We start from the raw sequence: 22,802 nt of genomic DNA, 5'->3' as shown, positions 1-22,802 counted from the left end.
TTTATGCATAAGCTAATTTTAACTTATGGAGAAGATAATTTCATTTTTTCTTCTTATTTTCTTCTCCTGGAAGCTTACCTAAACAGGCCCTATAACATGGACACTGCACAAACAAATCCTAGATTCATACAGGAAAGAACAAATTGTGTAGAATCCTGTTAGTTTTACTTGAAACATAGGCTCGTTTCATTTGTGATTTTATGACAGTAGATGTCTTATTTCTACGACACTTGGACTTGATTAATGTGTAAACCACTATTCTGAAGATCCAGTAATTTCAGATTTTTAGATGAAGCATGACAACTACATGGCTTCAGGACATGATAAATGCTCCTTACATCAAATCCTCTAGCAAACTGAACAAGAATTCCAATGGAAAATAAAGGATGAGCTGAACAAGTACTCATCAAAGTTATAAGAATCAACAAACAATGCGATATATGTAACAATATTACTAATTCTGAAGAAAAACCAAAGTGGCATCCAATGCATAGTCCATACAAAGTAAAAACAAAAAAAGTACGAAAAAAATTGGTCAATATGAACCTCAAAGCATCACTCCCTGTCAAAACTCAACTTAAAGGGCAGAAGCTAAGTCTCCAGTGTGTGGGCACAGGACTGAAACTCGAACATTGAACAAGATGCTATTCGTTTATAATTATAAAATATTTACATGCTTTTCAAAAGTTTTTTTTAGACAATTATTTTCGTCATTTCTTTTTATAACACACACATATAAGAAAACAGGATAATATTTCAAAATAAATTGTCAGAATCAAGAAGAATTGCATAAGCATAAAAACCAAGTGGTGTGTTGACAAGAATGTGAGACATGCATACATAAACCAAAATCAGATGAGCTACTTTTGCTACTTCCCAGGAAACAAATCTAACCAGTTTGTCGACAGCAAGATAACCTATCAATTTATTTCTAGGTGGTATTGAACAGAAGAGGGTGCAACCACCCACCTTCTCCAAATGTATGGTAGCTATTATCTTCAAACTTGTAGGGCAATAGAAAATATAGCTTCTGGAGATATACCTAGAATAAAGGGTAAAAGAAATAAGAGAAAGAAATGGGAGAATAGCACAGAAGGAGAAGGGAGAGTCGAGTTCACCATTGTGATCAGCAGCAATGGTTGGTTGGTCTTGGTTGAGGATATGTCCATTTAGAGCAGCAACAGGGAATTGATGAGATTGTCCTAAACCTGCTCTAAATAGAAGGTGCTCAACAGGCTCTGAAGGCTTAGCTCCAACGGAAAGCCAATACCTAAACAACACAAGGGGGAATCAAAGTTCTAGTGTCCTATTATTAAATTCATAAAGAAACATTTCACATGGGTAATATAATTCCAATCTTTGAGTTAAACAAATATATGGAAATTACATACTTACTTGATTCTCTCCAGTTTGAGGCTCATTCTTTTGTCATCATCCTTGCCTGCGACGGGATTGTAGAAACCTAAAACTTCAAGTTGCTTGCCATCTCTTGTTGTTTTGCTATCCGTAACAACCACACGATAGAATGGGTGGTTCCGGCACCCGAGCCTTGCCAATCGAATCTTCACCACCATTTTCTTTTTTACCTTCTGCACTCAAACATTCACCACAATGCAATGGCTTTTGGGAGAAGAAGAAGATAAGAATGAATGGAGGGAAGGATCAGGATGCTAAATTTCTAATAGCCCTTCGATTACAGGCCCCATGTTTTTCGGGTTCCGGGCTTAGTTCATGCCTTTCTTTTTGCACCCGTTTTTCCTCGTTACACTCCTCTTTACAAAATTTGTCCCCATTTAATTTTTATCTAACACAAACTTTTATAAATATAATTTAAATAAATATTATATTATAAAATTATAATTGAAATAAGATAAGAATTAGAATTAGAATTGAAACTTAAAATTTGTTGCTTTTTGAATAAATTTTATATGTGAAACAATTAAAAATACTTTTAAAATAATGATATTTAGTCGTAAAATAGTAAAAAGAAATTGTTATTAGAAATTATATATAATGACTATAACATTAACATTGTTTCTTTAAATAATGATTGTAATTTAATTATTATTCAAAGTTTATTGGTATAAAAAAGAAAAACGTTGGCACTTTTATTTACATTTGACTACCTGAAGCGTAATGGTTATCGTGATGTTATTATTGAAACAGATAGTCAGGTAATAGGTTTAGGAATCAAGCGTCGGAGTCGCGATGATTCAGAATTTGAAAGTTTGATGGCAAATTGTCATATCGGAATTACCAAACACGTATGTGTGTTTTGTTAGAGTGGCAATTTCTTGCGTTGGTCCTCGTTATTTTGATGTTTTACTTGTATTGCTACTCAAGTTGCCAAGGAGGGAATAATATAAGCATGTTTCTATTTAAGAGAGAGAGAATATACTTCAAAATGATGAAGAGAAACCATTCCACAGGTTTAGAGTTAAAAAAAAAAGAGGTGTTAGGGGAATAGCCCGTTAGAAACACAATATTAAGCCAGTAGAATTGGCGCAAAAATCCTCATCTCACTAAAGAAGCTCAAATTATTTGCTAGAATATAACAGCCAACTAGCCAAGCAAACAATTAAGCCAGCAACTTTCAAGGGAGGGCTGGCCATGGTACGCACCAGAAACATTTATGATTTATCTCACTGTCATTCAATTAAACACTGATAAGTGAAATATTGGTAAGCAAGCTTAAAACGGTGACAAAGTAGGGAATAACCTATTTCTGATGACAAGTAGAATTCTGGTATATATCTAGAAATATATGTTGGATTTTCCAAAGAACCAAATACAATCTCTAACTTCTTCAATCAATCTTTGTTCCCATTGTTCATAAGAATCAATGATCAAATCCAAGCACACTACTAAATTTATGATAATATTTCCTATCAACCTTTCAGACAAATAAATCAAAATATCAAATTTCAATAATTTTGTGAAAAGAAGGCAACTTTGCCTACAAACCAGAACCATAGTCAAAAAGACCAAAACCACAATCTTTGCCGTGTGTATAAACTTGCCCGAAATCAGGAGTTAAGAGTCTAAGAGAGACTAATAATTAAGTTAATAACTGTTATTAATAGGTGCAAAAAAGAAAAAGATGATATCTCATGTTATATATATGTACTATTCCACGTTTTTTTCCCTTCGCAAAACGTAACCCTCCTCCTCTCCAACCCTTCTATTCACTCATAAGCCTCATTCACTCCCTCGCAAAATTCTCAGGCTTCCCACAATTAAACTAGCTGGAATTGCTTTGATTTCATCTTAATCGATTTAACCAAAGATGATAACTCATGTTTATCTTTCTTGGATTTCATAGCATCTAATCTTTCTTCCTCACCCTTCTGCTGCTCCTATGCTAGCTGTCTGCCATGAGTTACATGTAGGGAATAAATAAATGTGTATGTTCAAGATCTAATTCATGTTATCAATTTTAGTAAATAATTATTTTATTTTATTATCATATTTATTATTTTATTAAATTGTTAATTTAGTAAGTCATTGATTAAAATTATAGACTTGTTATCATGATGAATATTATAATAATGAATTTTTTTTTAATTTTAATCTAAATTGTTCTTGTTCATAGGATTATTGTAAATAAGACATTAATAATCCGAATAGATCAATACATATGTAATAGTTTTTACTGGATAAAGATTAATAGATCTTATTTATTAAATTGCATATATATAGATTATGTATATGTAGATATCATCACTGAATTGATTCAATTGAGAATTCTCAATATGATTAATATTACCTTAATATGTCAATAGAAAGTTCTCAAGAAGAAATATAATAGTTTTATTTTGACATGAGATTATTATAGTAATTAACAACTTATTTGTTATATTTAATTTCGGAAACCTAACCTCTTAGTGTACTAGTTGAATGAATGTTGGATATGATTAAATAATTATATAAGTAATGATTAATCAAGAATGAATCTATCAGATCTAAATAATGAGTTTGAACTCTAAGATAAAATTAAAATATTGGTAAGAACAATTGAATAAAAGAAGCAACGAGTTTAATCTGTATAACTCATACGAATTACCCAATCCGTATGACCTACACAGATTATTCAATTCGAATAACTCATACAGATTGATTAATCCGTATGACTTATATACTGATCTCACAATCCAAACAATTCACCTACCCACCCCAATAAAGTCAAATCAATGATGGGTACCACTTACAATGACGGTGGCAACGAGTGGTTTATCGGTGGCAATGGATGCAAACAGCAGCGACGGAGGTGTGGCAAGAAGAAGAAAACGAAGGAGGAAGAAGGAGGCAGGTAAGGTTTATTAAAATTTAAATGAAAGATATTTTTGTCACTTCACATATTATTTATTATACAGCCCATGCTTCAGTTTTTTATTATACAGCCCATGCTTCAGTTTTTATTTTGTTTTTGGGCTGTCCTGATTTGTCTGAGTTGGCCCTTGCATCTCTCAGCCATCTCAAACTCATACATACAATTCAATTCTCCGTAATTTAATTGTTTTCAGATGTGAATCTCAGCGGACCATTCCGGAACACTTTGTTTTACTGCAATGATCCAATAATGACTTATCTGTAATAATAGTTCATGAGAGCACAGCCCCGTACGTATAGCTTGTCATTGCAGTGATTTGTTTTTCTGGTGCCAAAGAGAGAATGCAAGCTTCACAACACTAAACTCACAAATTTGTGTTTCTGGTATGTTTCATAGCAATGCTAAATTATTTTTCATCTAAATTTTCTAGCGCTTTAAACATGAGTCGAAATCATAAACATTAGTTGAATGTTTGGTAATATAGTAATTTGCAATCATCGCGATTCTCCAATTGTTTTTGTATTGATTTCATCATAATTTTACAGTGAATGCCAATTTTTATTGCCAATCCAAATACTCTATTAGCATCTTTGGTTTGGTTGCCACAGCACAAAAATCACATAAAAAAATGTATAACTATCAACACCGTATTTAATGACTTTTTTTTTTATATGGACACCAAGTATCTTTTAGAGACATAATTTTATTTGAATATGAATTACAAAATTACCATCCCAACATTTAGAGACTTTAGATACAATATTTCATAGTGTGAGACTAAACGAAATTATTTTTTAACCCACCACTGTAGCAAACATCCAATATAAAACTTTTAACATTGTCCAAGATACAAGGGAAAGTAAATGTGCGTTTTGATGAAATCGCTATTTGACCTTCTTTGCGTAAGAGCTGCTGGGTCATAGCTGTATGCATGTAGTGCCTAGTTGGTAATAACATTCCACCGAGTTTAACGTGCACCTAAAAGCGTATGTACAACGACATTTGGAAGTTACAATACAAATTACATACAAGAATTTTAATTAGGTATTCATCGACTTTTGACCAGGCCAAAGTTATCAACATTCAGCTGTCACTAACACAAGTTTGAAAATTCACTTTAAGCAAGCATGTGCCGAAAGACTTTAACAAACGTTCAGGTAATGCTTTGACTGAAAATATGGATTCCAACTAAACAGTGTAAATTGGTTTTTAAGATGCAATACGTTAATAATTTATTTATAATCATCTGTCAGAAACATACATATTCTCTTCCAGCCATGCTTTGACTCAAAAGACTGATTCAAACTCAACAAGTGTATCGTTAAACATAAACTTCATAGAGCTTGTTTTTGTTTACAACACATTGTTTTCATTGGTGTCAACATGCATCAAGCACCATTGTCACACCTAATCTTATTATATATTATTAGGAGAACAATGTCAACAACTTCCTGGGTTATACATAATGTGTATGATTACGCGTTTATAACCTTTTTAGTCCAAGTACCGGCTTACAGTTACAAGAATCTATTAGATAGTTTTGGATTACTATTTAACTATAGTTTTGACCAAATTCTATATGATAAATAATCAAAATTTTCAATTAATTTTTTTTAATAATAATCAGACTAATAGAAAGTTTTAGTTGCTTGTATAAGAGATTAAGAGTTCGATGTTGTGGTCGATTAGCCTCTGATGCGATTGCGCTAGAGGTTCTTCCTGTGTTATTTTCTTTCAAGTTTTATTAAAATGATTTTAAAATTTCAATTTTAGGTGCAAATTAAGTAACACTACACTGGATTAATAGACGGGATTGGGAATTGCTCCTATATTATAGTTGTTTTCTTTGTGCATTCTAGTTGACCTTTTATTTTATTCAGTTAAATGTCTGTTAGCACCACTTCTTAGGTTATATTTTTATCAAAGTTTTACACAGAAATTTGAAAAGCTCTTTCTCGATCATATGTTTATCTGCTAAACGTGTTATTATTATATTTTGAAAAAAAACATTTTTATAATTACACAAATTTTATTGTTTTAGTGCCTACACTTACAAATCATACTTTTACTCGTTATACAAATACTTTTGGATCTCTTTTAATCCTTGCTATTATACAAATTTTATCTATTAATTCTTCTCATTTTGTAATGACAAGATCAAAAGTCATCCAAACGTGTTTGTACACATTAAAAGAGAATAATTTTTAAGTATAAGAGTTAAAAGATAAAACTGTTGGAATTTCTATTTCAATCATTATTGCGTATTAATATTATAAGATAATTATATTAACTATTTATCATTAGTGGATTTTATTTTATGTAATTAAATTAAGTGAGTTTGTTAGACAACTAAATAAAATGATATAGACTTAAACGAGCATATGTCAAAGTTGATCCATTGGAAAATAAAAAAAATCTTATTAGCTTAATACGCTATAAGAAGACTATAGTCTCTAATATACCGAGTCATTACACGTAATTTATCTCTAGGAGTTACAAAAATCCTATTGAGACAAACAAGTTTCGGTCAAGGAAGAATTATGAAATCATCGATTAAGTTGTTAGTTGGTTATCCGTTGTCTCTATAGCATTCCGTAATAGAGTCTAAAAAGAACGCATAGATCGAAAATCACCTACAGATTTCGCTATATTTGTTTGATTAATCATTATGGATCTATGTATTTCAAAAATTCTTCTTTATAATCTAACATAATATGTTTATGGTTATTATTGGTATTTTATAAGGTTCCTCTAAAATTTCAACAAGAATTTGTAATATTATATATAAGGACTAGATAGTAAAAAAAAATTATACCATTGGAATTATGTCATCAAAATTATAAATATTTTTTGTGTATAATTGAAAAGGTATTTAATTTCTAAAATTTAAGAAATAAACATACAAGAAATTTCGATACGTAAATAATTATGCACTACTAAAATATCTAATGTAGTAACAATTTCTGTAATCAGGTCATATGATATGAGAGTAAAAATACCTCACAGCAGAGCAAACCATTCACATAAAAATTTATTATAATAATAAAAATTCCACATCATCTTATTTTCATAAATAATATTATTTAATAATTTAATATTTAAAGAATGTTAACTATACAGTGAAGAAAGGAAATTCTAAGTTCTGTAAGAAAAAAAAAGTATGCTCCAAAAGATGCTCCATACACATTTTGGGAAAATTTCCTATAGAATATTGGCTTGAATTTACAGCATATATACACTGGCAACTTGAGCAATGATATGTCGACGTTTGACTGAGAAAAAAAAAAGGTTTTATATTGGGTCAGTCCGTGGAAGTAGCGAACACATAAACAAAGGTGCCCAACAACTACGCCTGCCACTTGTCCTAATTTTATTTGACTTTGATTCAACATACTAATCATGCCGGCAACATAATTTCAGGGTCCAATGTTACTCCACTTGTAATTTGTCTCCTCCTTGCATTGACTATTTCACTTGTTAATACTAGTCATATTCGGTATATATGTATAATTTTTACGCCTTAGTTTATATACTTACAAATTACTCTTTGTTTGCCAATAAAAATTACTCAGTTAATAAGGATCGAATTTATATATTATAAAAATGCATGTAGATTTAAATTTCGTTGTTAATATAAGAATTTTGTTTGATAAATAATTTATAAATATTCATGTAAGTGTTTAGTGTAACTTGAAGTATTTTCTGATCTTAATAAGTTTCAAAACCTAAATTCTTTTAAACTTTTTATGTTAAAAAAATATTTGTTTTAATAAATGTTTAAATTGAAGTCCAATTTAAATTTGTAACTTGTGTTTACATAAACAATCCAAGTCTTAGCTTATATAAAACTGAATCTTTAGTCAATTTTAACATATAAACATATTTCTCAGCTGACTCTTTTGATGGTAACTAAACATATTACGAAATTAAATTTATTTTTTAAACTGAATTAGAAACACCTTAAACAAAAGATCAAACATAGCCTTAGTCTTCCCACATAAACTTTTTAATTAATTTTAGTTTTTACTGTATAAAATTGTATATTGAACCTAAAAATTAAATAAAAAAAATTAAACTGAATCAAAAAGTGTATGTGTAAAGACTAAAATAAGGTAAAAAAATATATACAGAATGAGTAATTTTTAGATGTAAGGACTAAAGCATAATGTAGTAAAAAAAAAGAGTAAAGCATAAAAATTATGCATGTATAGAAATCAAATAAATATTTAAAACATACTATTTTTTAAATCAACTTTTTATTATTGACAAAAAAAATATTAAAAATTATAAGTTTTATGAGTATTTTAGTTTGAAAATTTTAAAAAATGACCTGGTTTTTAAAAGTTTTAGTCTGATTTGATTTCAGTTTATTTTAATTTACAATTCTATTATCCCGATGTAAGTCTGGAATTGGCTGGGTCTCAATTAATAAATTGTTGGCGATTGCTATATACGTTATTCTTTATTACTACTAATATACTGCCCTTTCTATTTATTTTTTCTTTCCAAAATACTAGAACACAATTAATGAGAGGAAAAGCGTGGAGCATCAAGAGGAGGAGTGATCAGTGGGTATCTGCTGGTAGTGATTAGGTTATAATTAATTAAGCTATATAGTATTAAAACTTATAAGTTATTGTTTGTTAAGTTTAATTATAAATGAAATGAAAGTTTTCGGATTTAATTAATTATAAGTTGTGTTCATTCGTGCATATAATAAATTTCATAGTAAATCTATCCGTACTTATAAATTGAAATAAGTGGGGAATAATATATAGCATCATACTTTTAATATATTTTTATTAGTTAAAATTTATTGAGACACATGAAATGGAATTATTTTTTAATAAATTTCACTTGTAATTCTATAAGTTTTAATAAATAATTTATAAGAATAAATTGTTATTATTTCTGTCAAAATAAAAGTGAAAGTTTTGTTGTGACTTGTGAGAGACAGTGACACAACATGAGGGAAATTTCCTTTGATAAGGTTCAACGGAGCAAAATCATGTTAATTAGAATGTACTGTATAAAGTAGCCTTGGAATACTAATGGCCAGATATTAATAGCAGTTAGATGTGATGATATAATTTTTGAAAATTAAAATATAAAAAAAATCATTGACTAATTAAAATAAATGAATTATGAGTGGTCCAAGTTAAACTTAGATGATGGATGACCTTATAACAACCCTAGCCTATTTGATAAAATCTGTGGATATAACATAACCGGGGAAAATTCAAAATTTCTGAGTGACTATTGAGTATTGACTAAATATCAAAGGGTTCTTAGTATAATTCCCAGAAACTGTGGGACACTATTCTGCAATATTTTTAAGGTGAAACAGAAGACAATCACAATCACCCTGTGGCTTAAATTATTAACCTCTCACCTGTGCCATAAAGGCTATATCTGACAGGGCCCTCGCAACCAATAACATTAGTTAATAGCTATGTGGCACAGTGGATCTAATTATATAATAATTAATAATAGCCAACATAGATGATGCTTAATTAGCTCATAACACTACGTAAACGTAACTAACACAAGCTAATTATCCAATCCAATGATCTCCTTTTGAGAACAAGTGGCTGCTGTGTGGCATTCATTATTCATTGCTTTAGAAGACCAAATGATCAGGACTAGTTGTAGGTTTTCTTTTTATTGGGTTATTCCATTAGGAACGAGATGGAATAAAATCCTCCAAGATGATGATGCTTTCTAGGGTTTTTCTTAGAGTAATGTAATGTTATACTCTTTTTGCAATTTTTTTTATAACAATAAACATATTTAATGATTAAAAATATATAATGCATTTAAATTTACCGAGTAAAAAATAGAAAAATTAGTAAGAGAATGTTTAAAATTATTATTTTCTTTATAACACTCTGGGTCTTAATTTTTCTTTTCTTTTTTGTAAGGTTTCTTGTGCTGTTGTGCATGATGTGTATTGAGTTCATAAGTGTATTCTGTATTATTATATGAACAGATTTAAATTTAAATGAAATAATACAAATGTTGGTAAAAATATTGAACTGGTCAAAATTTTATTTTATCAACTAATACTATAACTAATGAAAAAGACAATTCTTTTGAAATTAAATACAAATTATGAAAATAATTTTTTTTGTTTAAGATTCATATCCTCTACCTATATTCATTTGATATGATGTATCAGAATTTAAAATTTAAAATTCAACTGAATTTAAATTGAGATGAACTATTATTAAATAATAGTAATCGAGATAAATAAACAAACATAAAAAACTATTATCAAATGTCTATTTTAATATAATTAAATTTTATAATAAATAAGTATTTTTAAATATAAAATTTAATTATAATTAAAATATAATAAATAAATATATTTAAATATATAAATTATATTTAATTTAATAAATAATTTAAACTATTATATAAGATTATTTTTAACTATTGATAATTTTGTTTGTAACGAACAAATACTGCCTGTGACCCCTTTTATAAAAATTAAGTGATAATGTATTTTGCATTATAATTTCTTTCTTATAAAAAAGATAGAAGGTAGTATTAATTCATTTTAAATAATAGGATTTACAACTAATTTATTATGACATGTATAAAATAATTAAAGCAATTTTATTTTCTCTTAATATATGTATATATATATAATATTTAATTAATGTGATATTGAACTTTAAACATATATTACTTCTTAATAGAAATAATTTTTTTCTAAAATCCAGCAATTTAAAAAGAACAGAGGTAGTTGTGTAGTACTATTATACTCCGTTAATTAAAGGCTTGTTTCATAAGTACTATGATTTACGCTAATAAGTGTCAGAATAATTACTCCATTAATTAAAGGCTTAATGAGCTGCGCATTGCATAGGTCATTATGCACGTGTTTGACCATGAATACTCTGTTTCCGCGTAGGAATAATATCAACCAAGCAATCGTCAAAGACTTTTAGAAGGCATCCAAATTTTTATTTATATAATATTTTGAAACAAAATAAAGAATCGATTCATTAACACTTTATTTATTCTACTTTTTTTAATTATTTCAAATTTGTTTTTGGTTTGGGATGCGTCGTGTCAACGGAATTTAAAAAACACAAGTTGCCCATAGAAGCAGGCAAAATCCAAATGCATAGAAATAGTCACATATTAAAATTAATTAATAAACAGTCCTAGTTGAGGTGAGGTAGGAGAAGGTTCCGCAACAAAATTCTAATTACCTGTTATTTCCACTTTTTATTGCTTTAAAACAAAAACATTAGAAATTTTTAATAAAATAACATGCGATACAGTTTAGGATAATGACTGCGGACATATTTAAGAGCTATTTAGGACAGTATAGCTAGCAGCTAGCACTCCTCCTTTTACTAATAAAGGTCTCGTGCTGTGGTATGTGAGTTATTCTCTTCAAGAAATATCACCAAATTCAAATCCAATTAAAACTTATAACTTAATTAAAAGCCTTCCTAAAACAAACACTCAAGTTTTGGCATTTTCTATTGGTTGAACCTATACTTTTAGGAGGATCTGTGATTCTCATTAGTACGGTGTAATTAATCGTGATGGTACTTGAAACATTTCGAGGCAAATTCTCCTTGTTCTATAAAATGTGTCTTGCTTTGTGATGTTTTAGTCTTACTGATGACTATTATGAGTGATTGGCTCATGTTGATTGTGTGGCTCAGTTAAGTTTAATATTATCTTAGCATTATGATTTTTGGGGTTATAATCATAAGTAATGAGGTAATTAATATGGTGATACAAGTCTTTTACATGATATACATGAGTGGTTTATGACGTGAATTCACATAAATTTGATGTTGTCGATAAAAAAAACATAAACTCAATGTTGACATTTTTTAGATGGTTTAAATTTAAGAAAATAGATGTTGTTTTTCTCTATTAAATATTTGTTAGTATGTTATTTTTTTGTTAGTCCCTTTAAATTATATATATATATATATATATATATATATATAATTAGTCTCTGTAAATGACTTTTTTGTTATTTAGTTCTTTGTAACTTTTTTTTTCTATCAACATAATGGTTTTGATGATATAACATAAATAAAATATCTTTTTTATGACATAATACTTGGTGATATCATCTTTTAATATTGTGACATTTGATAATAACAATAGTCAACAACGGTTAACTATGCTAATAACTTGCGATTTATAAACGTTGGAACCAACTAAAAAAATAAGATTTTAAAAATATTTTTAAAAAAATATCAGAAGAAAAATAAAAAAAATGAATAAATTATTACAGGAATGTAATTTTAAGTTAAATCTTATTCTTATAAACATATTAATTGGTATTTTTTATACTAATAAAAACACATCGCATCACATAACTCTATATATAATTGTCACTTGTCATAAAATATAAATTAGACTGAAGCATGGAAAGTATAAAAATGCATTTTGATCGCACACAGATCTTAGGCCATATACATAGAGTAAATATTAGATATATCAAATAGTACTAGTGTGTGGTGGTTCAAAGAAGAGGGGAAATGTTTAAGAGAAGCGAAATAAGGCCGTGCATAAGAGTTTGTTAAATTAAACCAAATTACAGTCGATACCAAATTAAACTTGAAATTTTAAATATTGTAAAGAGGGTTTTCTACAAAATTGGTTCAATTCTTAAGAAATGTTTGTTTTATCTGGTTTTAAAAGGAAGTTTTGGTTAAACAACGGCTTTGGTTTTAAACCTGATTTAAATGTTGTGTTTAAGTAAAATTAGTTTTAGAACAATTTTGTTTTTACAAAATTTATTTTCAAAATGAATTTTAAACAATTGAGCCAATTTTAAAATAACTTTTGATTTTAAAATCAATTTTAAAATTATTTTTCAATTAAATATTGTTTTCAAAATCAATTTTAAATCAAATATGGCTTTGTCTATAAACTGGAAACCGATTCAAAATGAGTTTTTGTTTTTGTTTTTTTGTTTTTTACGAACCACGGATGTCTTCTATAGAAGACAATTATTTTGAAACCAATTAAGATCACCATTCCAAAGTGTTTGATAAAAAGTTTAACTTATTTTGAAAAATAGTTTTGTTTAGTTTTAAAGTTTAATCAACATATTCTGGTTTGGTTTTATACAAAACCAAATTGTGCACACACTTAAAAGAGGAAATAAAAAGCACCTTATTGAATTTGTAAATAGAAGAGAGAGAAATATAAACATTATATTATTGTATCTTTATAAATATTAATAAAAGAAACAAGAAATAAAATAAAGTTTGGAACGATTTATATATTTGTACTTTAACTGCAAACTTTGACTATATATCTGAATTGAAATGAAGTAAAAAGATAAGTTGCATAGAATTCGATAGGTTGAGACAGTAGTTGAGAGCTAAACCACTGACAATGAATTAAATGATTGTTTGTATTATTTGATGAATGTAGCCTGCATATATAATTGGTGGTATGCATGGATGGATTAGGATTATGCTTAAAATTTTCTTGGTGGCTATAATTGAAAAGTTTGGGTGAGATTCTCTTCTCTTATTATATTATGGGGGGGTCCACAAAAAACAGAAGAAAACCAAAACCATCGAAGAGAAATTCATCAACTATGGCCCACCGTCTTGAGCCCTCGGGTTTTTATCAACTTGCCTATATATGTGGTCCATTCCAATGCAATGCTATAAGGACTCTTCCGTACATCTTCTATATGCCCAATAATACGGAACTTTGTTCTATTCACCACAAAAAAAATATATGCTAACTCGGATTTCAATTTCATTTTTATAGAATACTATATATTACATTACTGTGTCATGCTATGATTGAAACTGTTGCCGTGCCCATCGCATGTCTGGCTGTTATTTATATATATCATTGCACAACTCATCACATACCTATATTACCAAAATTCATACTGATTACAATAAGAATAAAAATGAAAATATATAAAAAAAAAAAATATTTGTCACTTGTATCAATAGGATTGTGATTTGTGAGTGATCTAAGGACAGCAATGCAATTGTATAATCCAAAAATTAAGGAAATTTTTTTATTTGTATATAAGTAGCTAGTAACAGAGCTTGACTGTAATTGTCTGAATGATCTGTGTCTTAGCACAATCCTAGTCATTCTAAGAAGTAAGATTCTAGATAAAGAAATCATGGGACAAACAAGAGAAATGGATCATCAATATTATCGTGAGCCAAAAGAGGATTGTGCAATGGATGTGCTTTTTCTTTATTCGTTTTCTTTTTTCTATTTATGTTAAAAAAAAAATACTCAGGCGAACCTGGTCGAAAAGACAAACTCGAACTGGGCAAGAACTGAGATGTGAAATTAGGTGGGGACTGATGGATGGGCAAGAATTTGTTTTTGGCTCAGAGCATGTATCTTTTAGGTTAAAAATAAAATAAAATAAAAATTAATTGGAGACATAATAATAATAATAATAATAATAATAATAATAATAATAAAATACCCTATTTATTATTATTTAATGACGATGATGATATTTATAAAAAACATGCTTAAATAAAAATCATCACTGGTATTTTTAAAGTCTATCCATGACTCTCGGATAAACAAAATTTAAATACAAAATAATATATAAGATTCCTCTCCTCTATTTGGAGTTTGGACATTTATTTTCTTTTAAACTCCTGATTAATATTTATCATTTCTCTCAAAACTCTCTTTTTGTGGCATGATAACATCATATCTCTTATAATAGTTACCATTCGTTCTCTTTTATCTTTGTCTTAGTGGGTATTTAATGACACACGGGATGTTGAAGAACAATTTTCCTTACTTTAAACTTGTTAAAAAGTTAAAGGGAACAAACTCATATATACTTCCTTACCCAAGATAATGGAGCAAGACTCAAATAATTGGGTTGATGATGCATATTTCAAAATATCACAGTATATCCTCCTAACAAACAACAAATTAATAATAGAGTATATTTTGATGAAGCTAATATATTTATTATTTTGAAATAGATAGAAAGAGTTGAGTTAAGATAAGGAGATAAAAAGAGGAGAGAGAGGCATGTTGAGTGGTTGTCCAGTAGCAGCTAGCAATGCAAAGCTAAGGGGGGATGAACATGAGTAAATCAAGGTCCACACTCCTCGTGAACCCCATCATGTTGGGTAATATGAACTTCACCAACTCATGGTCCACACCCCTCCCTCATGTGGGTCCTGCCTCACATACACTACCCACAACTCTAAGGCATGCAATTCCCCATCTCTACACCAGAAAATTTTATAAACTTACCAAATAAGTCTTCTTTCTTTAAATATAATATTCATCAATATGTGCTTTTAATGCTTTAATCGGATACTGCCCAATTTATGAGGTAATTCCATATATGGATTTTTTTTTATTCTTAACCCTTTTCAAAATAAGATCACTAAATGTTTTTGTATATCATTTTGGTGTAAGATTATTTTTCATTCGGATATTGACAAAATTCTTGTCTTAAAGCGACTCTAGCAGGTTTCAAATGGAAGTCTCGTTTTAGGTCATTTTACCTTCGGTTATATTAAATTTGAGTTGTTTTTTTTTTCAATGCATCACATATACTACATTTTTTTTATTAGCGACATGTCAGATAAAATTATTATAAATATTAAACTATTTCATTATTAGTTCAAATTATTATCTCGTACAGGTTATTGGGACTAACTTGTATTTTTTATTTTCTTTATTTAATTTTAAAATTAAAATTAGAAACCACAGTTTTAATTAATAAATTTCATAAAAATTATTTTTTTTATATTAAATTATTTAAAATAAACAAATATTAATTGTAAAATAGCATTAATACACTTTAAAAACGTAATGATTATTATTATGAACGATTTTAAATTCTTCTACTTTTTATTTAATAAGTATTGAAGGTGTTTTATATTTTCAAGATATTGAATGTATTTACTTTTTTATCTAATATTTTTGTTTATAACATTATAGATTTTTTTTTATTGTTACAAGGTAATAAGAAGATTTATAGAAGAAAATAATATTACTCTATAATTATTAATTATCACATTTTAAAAAGAGAAGTGCTAGCTAATAACATATTGTTTGACACCGTCATTCTAACACATTTTTCATTATTTGTTAAAAGTTATTAAAAATTATGAAGCTATGAGTAAAACCCGTTAAAAATAAGTAGGAGTTAAAAAAATTTGTAATGTTTAATAAATTCAAATCATATTAATTAATTAAAGACTGTGTGTCAGAGAATATATGTTATATTACTAACATTTTTCGTTTTTTTTAAAAATTAGTGATTATACTCTTATTATCTCATGAAAATCGTAAGTGTTCACCTAAAAATGAGGTGGATGATAAAGAAAAGAGAGGTAAAAAACAGAAATAAAAAAATTACACTAATCTTTCCTAAGTCTTTTTGATGACATAATTTTAAACAAACACTTACCTCCTGCATATTTATTGTAACACACACCTTTTTTTTTTTATTTAATATAGTGACACACACCCTTTCTTTAATGTTATTTAGAAGAGATAAGTGTTTTCTAAAAAAAGCCAAAGGGTGCCAATGTGATTTAGAAAGACCTCAATTGAATTAGGGTCATTCTCCTAATAAGAAAAAGAGAGAGGTAAAATAATAAATATAACTAATTTTCCTTTTTCATAAAAAAAATATTAAAAAAAGTTAACGAACTCTTCACATCACATCATTATCAAATTTATCATTTTTTTTTCTTTGTTGTTCACTATTTTTCTCTTCTATTTATCCACACATCCCAAATATGTAAAAATAATGATATTCAATTCATTCATATATTTTATTTTACATCTATTTTTATCTCATTTTTTTTCTCTTTTTCACCTTCTACGTCACATCATATGTATTTATTATTATTTCTGATTTTTTTAATAAGAAATAAGTTATAGTATGATATTTTATATTGTAACTTATTTCTTATAATTTGATTATTATAAATAAAAAGGAAGATAATATTATTTTTTTTTCTCTATCTATTCATTTCCTTCATCCCATTCCGCCTAAAAATAAGGTGAACGTTCACAATTTCCGAATTTATAATGTATGAATATATGACTGCCCTGCCCTTATATTTGTATTGTTAGCTCATTTTATGAAATTCAAATTGTCAAGTGACCCACATCTAGTGATCTTATCCTTTTTCCTAATTTCCCATTGAAACCTCTCTCTCACACACAATGAATCTTCCTCCGTCTCCAATAGTTGACCCACCCATCCTCCATACACGCTCACATTTAATGAAATAATATTATATAAGTAATCTTCCATGATGCCTAAATCATAAAAACCTCATTACATTAGCTCAGGTTCCTCCTATATATATATATACATACATAATATCCTTCTCCCTCAAACCAAACCATACCTATTCTCAAGTTTCTCTCTGTTTCTTCCTACTTCATGCTATAGCACTTACAATACTCAACAATAACCTAACCAAACCAAACCAAAACCCTTATCTGCACTCACTTCACACAAACCAAAGTTAATTAATTACCAACACAAAATGGATGGAGGCTGTGTCACAGACGAAACCACCACATCCAGCGACTCTCTTTCCGTTCCGCCGCCCAGCCGCGTCGGCAGCGTTGCAAGCGCCGTCGTCGACCCCGACGGTTGTTGCGTTTCCGGCGAGGCCGAATCCCGGAAACTCCCTTCGTCGAAATACAAAGGCGTGGTGCCGCAACCGAACGGTCGCTGGGGAGCTCAGATTTACGAGAAGCACCAGCGCGTGTGGCTCGGCACTTTCAACGAGGAAGACGAAGCCGCCAGAGCCTACGACATCGCCGCGCTGCGCTTCCGCGGCCCCGACGCCGTCACCAACTTCAAGCCTCCCGCCGCCTCCGACGACGCCGAGTCCGAGTTCCTCAACTCGCATTCCAAGTTCGAGATCGTCGACATGCTCCGCAAGCACACCTACGACGACGAGCTCCAGCAGAGCACGCGCGGTGGTAGGCGCCGCCTCGACGCTGACACCGCGTCGAGCGGTGTGTTCGACGCGAAAGCGCGTGAGCAGCTGTTCGAGAAAACGGTTACGCCGAGCGACGTCGGGAAGCTGAATCGATTAGTGATACCGAAGCAGCACGCGGAGAAGCACTTTCCGTTAAGCGGATCCGGCGACGAAAGCTCGCCGTGCGTGGCGGGGGCTTCGGCGGCGAAGGGAATGTTGTTGAACTTTGAGGACGTTGGAGGGAAAGTGTGGCGGTTTCGTTACTCTTATTGGAACAGTAGCCAGAGCTACGTGCTTACCAAAGGATGGAGCCGGTTCGTTAAGGAGAAGAATCTTCGAGCCGGTGACGCGGTTCAGTTCTTCAAGTCGACCGGACCGGACCGGCAGCTATATATAGACTGCAAGGCGAGGAGTGGTGAGGTTAACAATAATGCTGGCGGTTTGTTTGTTCCGATTGGACCGGTCGTTGAGCCGGTTCAGATGGTTCGGCTTTTCGGGGTCAACCTTTTGAAACTACCCGTACCCGGTTCGGATGGTGTAGGGAAGAGAAAAGAGATGGAACTGTTTGCATTTGAATGTTGCAAGAAGTTAAAAGTAATTGGAGCTTTGTAACATTACATAGTTTTTGAGTTTCTTTTGTGAATTTTGTAACTGTTGAATTCATGAGGTAGAGATGGTGATGGTGTTGTTGCAAGTTGCCACTCACAAAAGGTGTATAGTCTCAGACAAAAAGAAAAAGGAAAAATTAGGGCAAGAAAAATTGTTGAACAGAAATTTTCTTAACAAAAAAAAAAAAAGGAACGAGCTAGGAATACGACTGTTTATTTTGTTATTCTTTTTTCTTATTATAAATGTTTTCTATGAGAAGTAATTTTTTTAGACACAGGACATTAACTCTGAACAGCTATCTCCGACAAAAAAACAAAAATGAATTGAAATTTATCGCCTTATAATAAATCAATTCCTTGTATGAGATTTACTTTTAAGTTTGTTTTGTAACTTTGTTCATGTATATCACATGTGCGGTGCTTTCCATTTTCATGATTTCAGCTTGCATTATCATATGGATATGACCAACCCATATAAAGATATTATAGTTTAACTAATAGTAGTAATACTGAGTTATGTTAAATATAAATTTTTGTAAAGCATGATTACTTTATATACAGAATATATGTGGTTTGAATTTAATTGATTTTTCAAAAGAGTATGTAAATATTAAAATAAATCATAAAATATATAAATTAATTCAATATCGAATATTACATTTCATATATAACTTATAATGTAATTCAAAATACAAATTTAAATTAGATATAATATCGCAATATAATTATGCATAAATTAGTAAATACATTTTAGAATTAGTCTATTCTTTCTTTTCTAATATCTGGGTCACATTCACGCTCATCTTTTAAAAAAAGAAAAGTAAGGAGAGAAGACTTGTTTTAAAATTTAAATTAAAGAAACATTATATTTCATATATAGCTTATAATATTTCAAAATACAAATTCAAGTTGCAAGTTGTACACACTATCGCAATATAACATAAACCAATATAATTTAGAATTAGTCTATTCTTCATCAGTAATATCTTAGTCACATTCAAGCTCGTCCTTTAGAAAAAAGAAAAGTAAGAAAAAAAATATTTTAGAAATTTAAATTAAAGAAAAAAATTATTTTTAAATATTATCTTAATTTAACTTAATAATGACTAGTATTTTAAAAATTGTTAAAAAAATATTAATATATTTCTATATTATTAATTAATACATAATTTAAAAGAGTAAAAGTGTCACTCCTTTTGTTCTCTTATGTAGATATTTTTAATATTTGTTTCTCTTTATTCTTTTGAAAATACATTTCACAAACTAATATCCAAAATTAGCTAAAAAAAATTCTCTTAATCATCTGATTTTTCTATTTTTTTAATCTTTATTTGTATATTGAATTTTTTAATTGTATATCACTTTTACTCTATTCTTTTATCTTTATTTTTAAATTAAATTTCAATAATCTTTTTAAAAAAATTGTCACCGGATAGAAAATATATAATACACCGTTTCACAATTTAAAATTTTCATTATAAATCTAAAATATAATTTATAAGATCAAATACATTTATTTATTGTAAAGTATAATTATAATATACATTATATTTTTTTTGGTTGCATAATATACATTATATGAAAATAAATATTAATTTTCATATTCCATTAATTATATGAAAGCACGCATTTATTTTATAAAATATACAATATGGAAATATACATTTATTGTAGTAGTATTGGTTTGATGAGTTTCGCCATCTCACAATCCAGTTACGGGCTTCATGCTCAATTCATTTTTTTCTAACGCTAGGTTTGGATATACGTATCACATACGTACGTGTGCATGCAACCGAAGATTTCAAACGTAACCACATGCGTAGAGAATCTGACATCCTAATATTTTACTTTATTATTATTATTATTATTATGGAGTCCTTAATTAGCACATTCCCATGAATATTACATACAAACTTTATATTTATTGCAGTTGCTACTTCCGAAAGAATGATACTTCTATATATTTCTACTAGTATAATACAATTTTTATGTGTATGTGTATAATCACTATGGTATGGTATGCGTATATGGTTGAAATTGTTCTTTCATTACTGTGATGAATGATGATTGATCAAATATTTGTCTGAAACTAATTTCTTCGCAACTTCTACATACGTTCACGGAAAATCGCCGCATTAATTACCATTTGACTGTTTTTATTGTTTTTTTGTGACTGCTAATTAAACTGTCCAGTTTTCTTCAATTCTGATATACACATTAATCACGGAGTATAATATTTTTTACTATTCTTATTATGAGACACAATTATTTAATTATTAATATTAGAGAAATTTACATTATCCTTACATTCTAATTAAATTCATAATATTTAATTAAACATCTCACTAAACTTAATTATCAAGAGATTGCTTGATGTTAGAATCGAAGCCTGCTCAAGGACTTCCACATTTTTTTTGAGCAAAAAGTTATTATTATTATTATTATTGAAAAAGATTAAATATTAGATACTCCTACAAGGGATGAAAATCGTTTCCATCGTCTAGGAATTTCTCAGAAGGACTTGTTCCGTATGTCTTCCTGTTTATAAATTTTTATCGGATATATAAAAATGAGAACAAAAAACACGAAATATATTAATTTGAGGTGGATATACAGATTATATTAATTTCCTAACTTTGATGATTTGATGATATATATCCTCTAAAATGTTAAAATAATCTGTTTTTAATTCTAGTTATCGAATAATTAAGTACTCAAAATTTCTTAACCTTTCCTTCTAACAATCAAAATTCAAACTCAAACAAAACGTTATTCTTCTTCCAATTAATTGTTTCATTCGTGTTCATGAAAGTTATTACGACGTACCTAAATTAGACAGATTTGTCAATTTAATTTAGGTTAGGATTTAAGTTTGAGCCCACTTAATATCTTCACACTATCTAGCTAGTTGTTAATTATTGTAAATTCTATTTAATTTCAATGAATTAATTCATTTTGCTTCTAAGAAAAGTTATTCATAGTAAATTATTAGTTGAGTATAATTGTATATCATACTAGTGAAAGTATTCTATATAAAAAAAAAACTTCAAAACAAAATTTATTAAACTCATTATATTAACCTTCTGCTTCATAAAATGTCAATTGGTAATTTATTATATCATACTTATGAGATGACAAGGGCGAAGGAAACACTGTTATGTTTTCAGCATTTACTGATTCAAAAAGTATTTGTGGAAATGAAATAGCAAGTAGTGTAGTCTCTCATAAATTCCAATATATATATACCTGCCATAATTAATGACAGGATTTGGAATTTTTCAAAACGAATTGTGATATTTATATCCATCCTTGTTTTCATAGTCTTGGGAGTACTAGAAATGATGGGTGCACAAGATCAAGCGTATCATACACTCGGTCTTCTTCTAATAGTCGCTTTCGCTTTTGAAATTAGGAAAACAGAAGAACATGCGTGTTCTAAGTAACGCTTTATATATTTAATGTATAAACTAAAAAAACTATTACATTATAAAAAAATATTAAATATGTCAAAAAAATCAATATATTAGAAAATTTTAAAATTATTCCTTTTCTTATTATTTCCTTTCAAACGGACAAATATTTGTATATTATATAGATTTTTTAATTTAAGAAAATTCTAAATCATTAAATAATTTTTTTTGCATACCTTAATTATAAGATAAATAATTATATTTTTATTTAAATAAATAAATAGCTCAAATTTAAACAGAAAAACAATTATTTTAAAAGTATAAATACTTGAGGATGAAGTAGAATTATTTTAGATCGAGAAGGTATTTTGTTTTTTTCCTTCCATTTGGGTCATGAGTGCCAGCAGCGTTTGGGGGTGCCCAACTGGAAAATAAGTGCATCAATAAGACTTTGGGCTTTTAAGCCTTCAGTATTCTGCCTCTTATT

The 22,802-nt window shown here is 28.9% G+C and overlaps 2 protein-coding genes across 2 annotated transcripts; one reads left to right on the top strand and one right to left on the bottom strand.

The window, feature by feature from the left end:
• Window positions 1-736: 736 nt before the first annotated feature.
• LOC114370091 (30S ribosomal protein S16-1, chloroplastic-like) lies at window positions 737-1,654 on the bottom strand. Its single transcript, XM_028327374.1, has 3 exons — window positions 1,396-1,654; window positions 1,119-1,270; window positions 737-1,042 (listed from the first exon to the last, which is right to left on the bottom strand). Exons 1-3 carry the CDS (start codon window positions 1,572-1,574, stop codon window positions 999-1,001), a joined length of 375 nt encoding a protein of 124 aa, XP_028183175.1. The 5' UTR covers window positions 1,575-1,654; the 3' UTR covers window positions 737-998.
• Window positions 1,655-17,623: 15,969 nt separating this feature from the next.
• On the top strand, window positions 17,624-19,185 carry LOC114372582 (AP2/ERF and B3 domain-containing transcription repressor RAV2-like). Its single transcript, XM_028330224.1, has one exon. The coding sequence runs from the start codon at window positions 17,854-17,856 to the stop codon at window positions 18,907-18,909; it is 1,056 nt and encodes a 351-aa protein (XP_028186025.1). The 5' UTR covers window positions 17,624-17,853; the 3' UTR covers window positions 18,910-19,185.
• Window positions 19,186-22,802: the final 3,617 nt, after the last annotated feature.

This window comes from Glycine soja, chromosome 10 (assembly GCF_004193775.1).
Source record: "Glycine soja cultivar W05 chromosome 10, ASM419377v2, whole genome shotgun sequence".
In the NCBI taxonomy this organism is placed as follows: domain Eukaryota; kingdom Viridiplantae; phylum Streptophyta; class Magnoliopsida; order Fabales; family Fabaceae; genus Glycine; species Glycine soja.
This window is presented reverse-complemented; position numbering and strand designations above follow the sequence as displayed.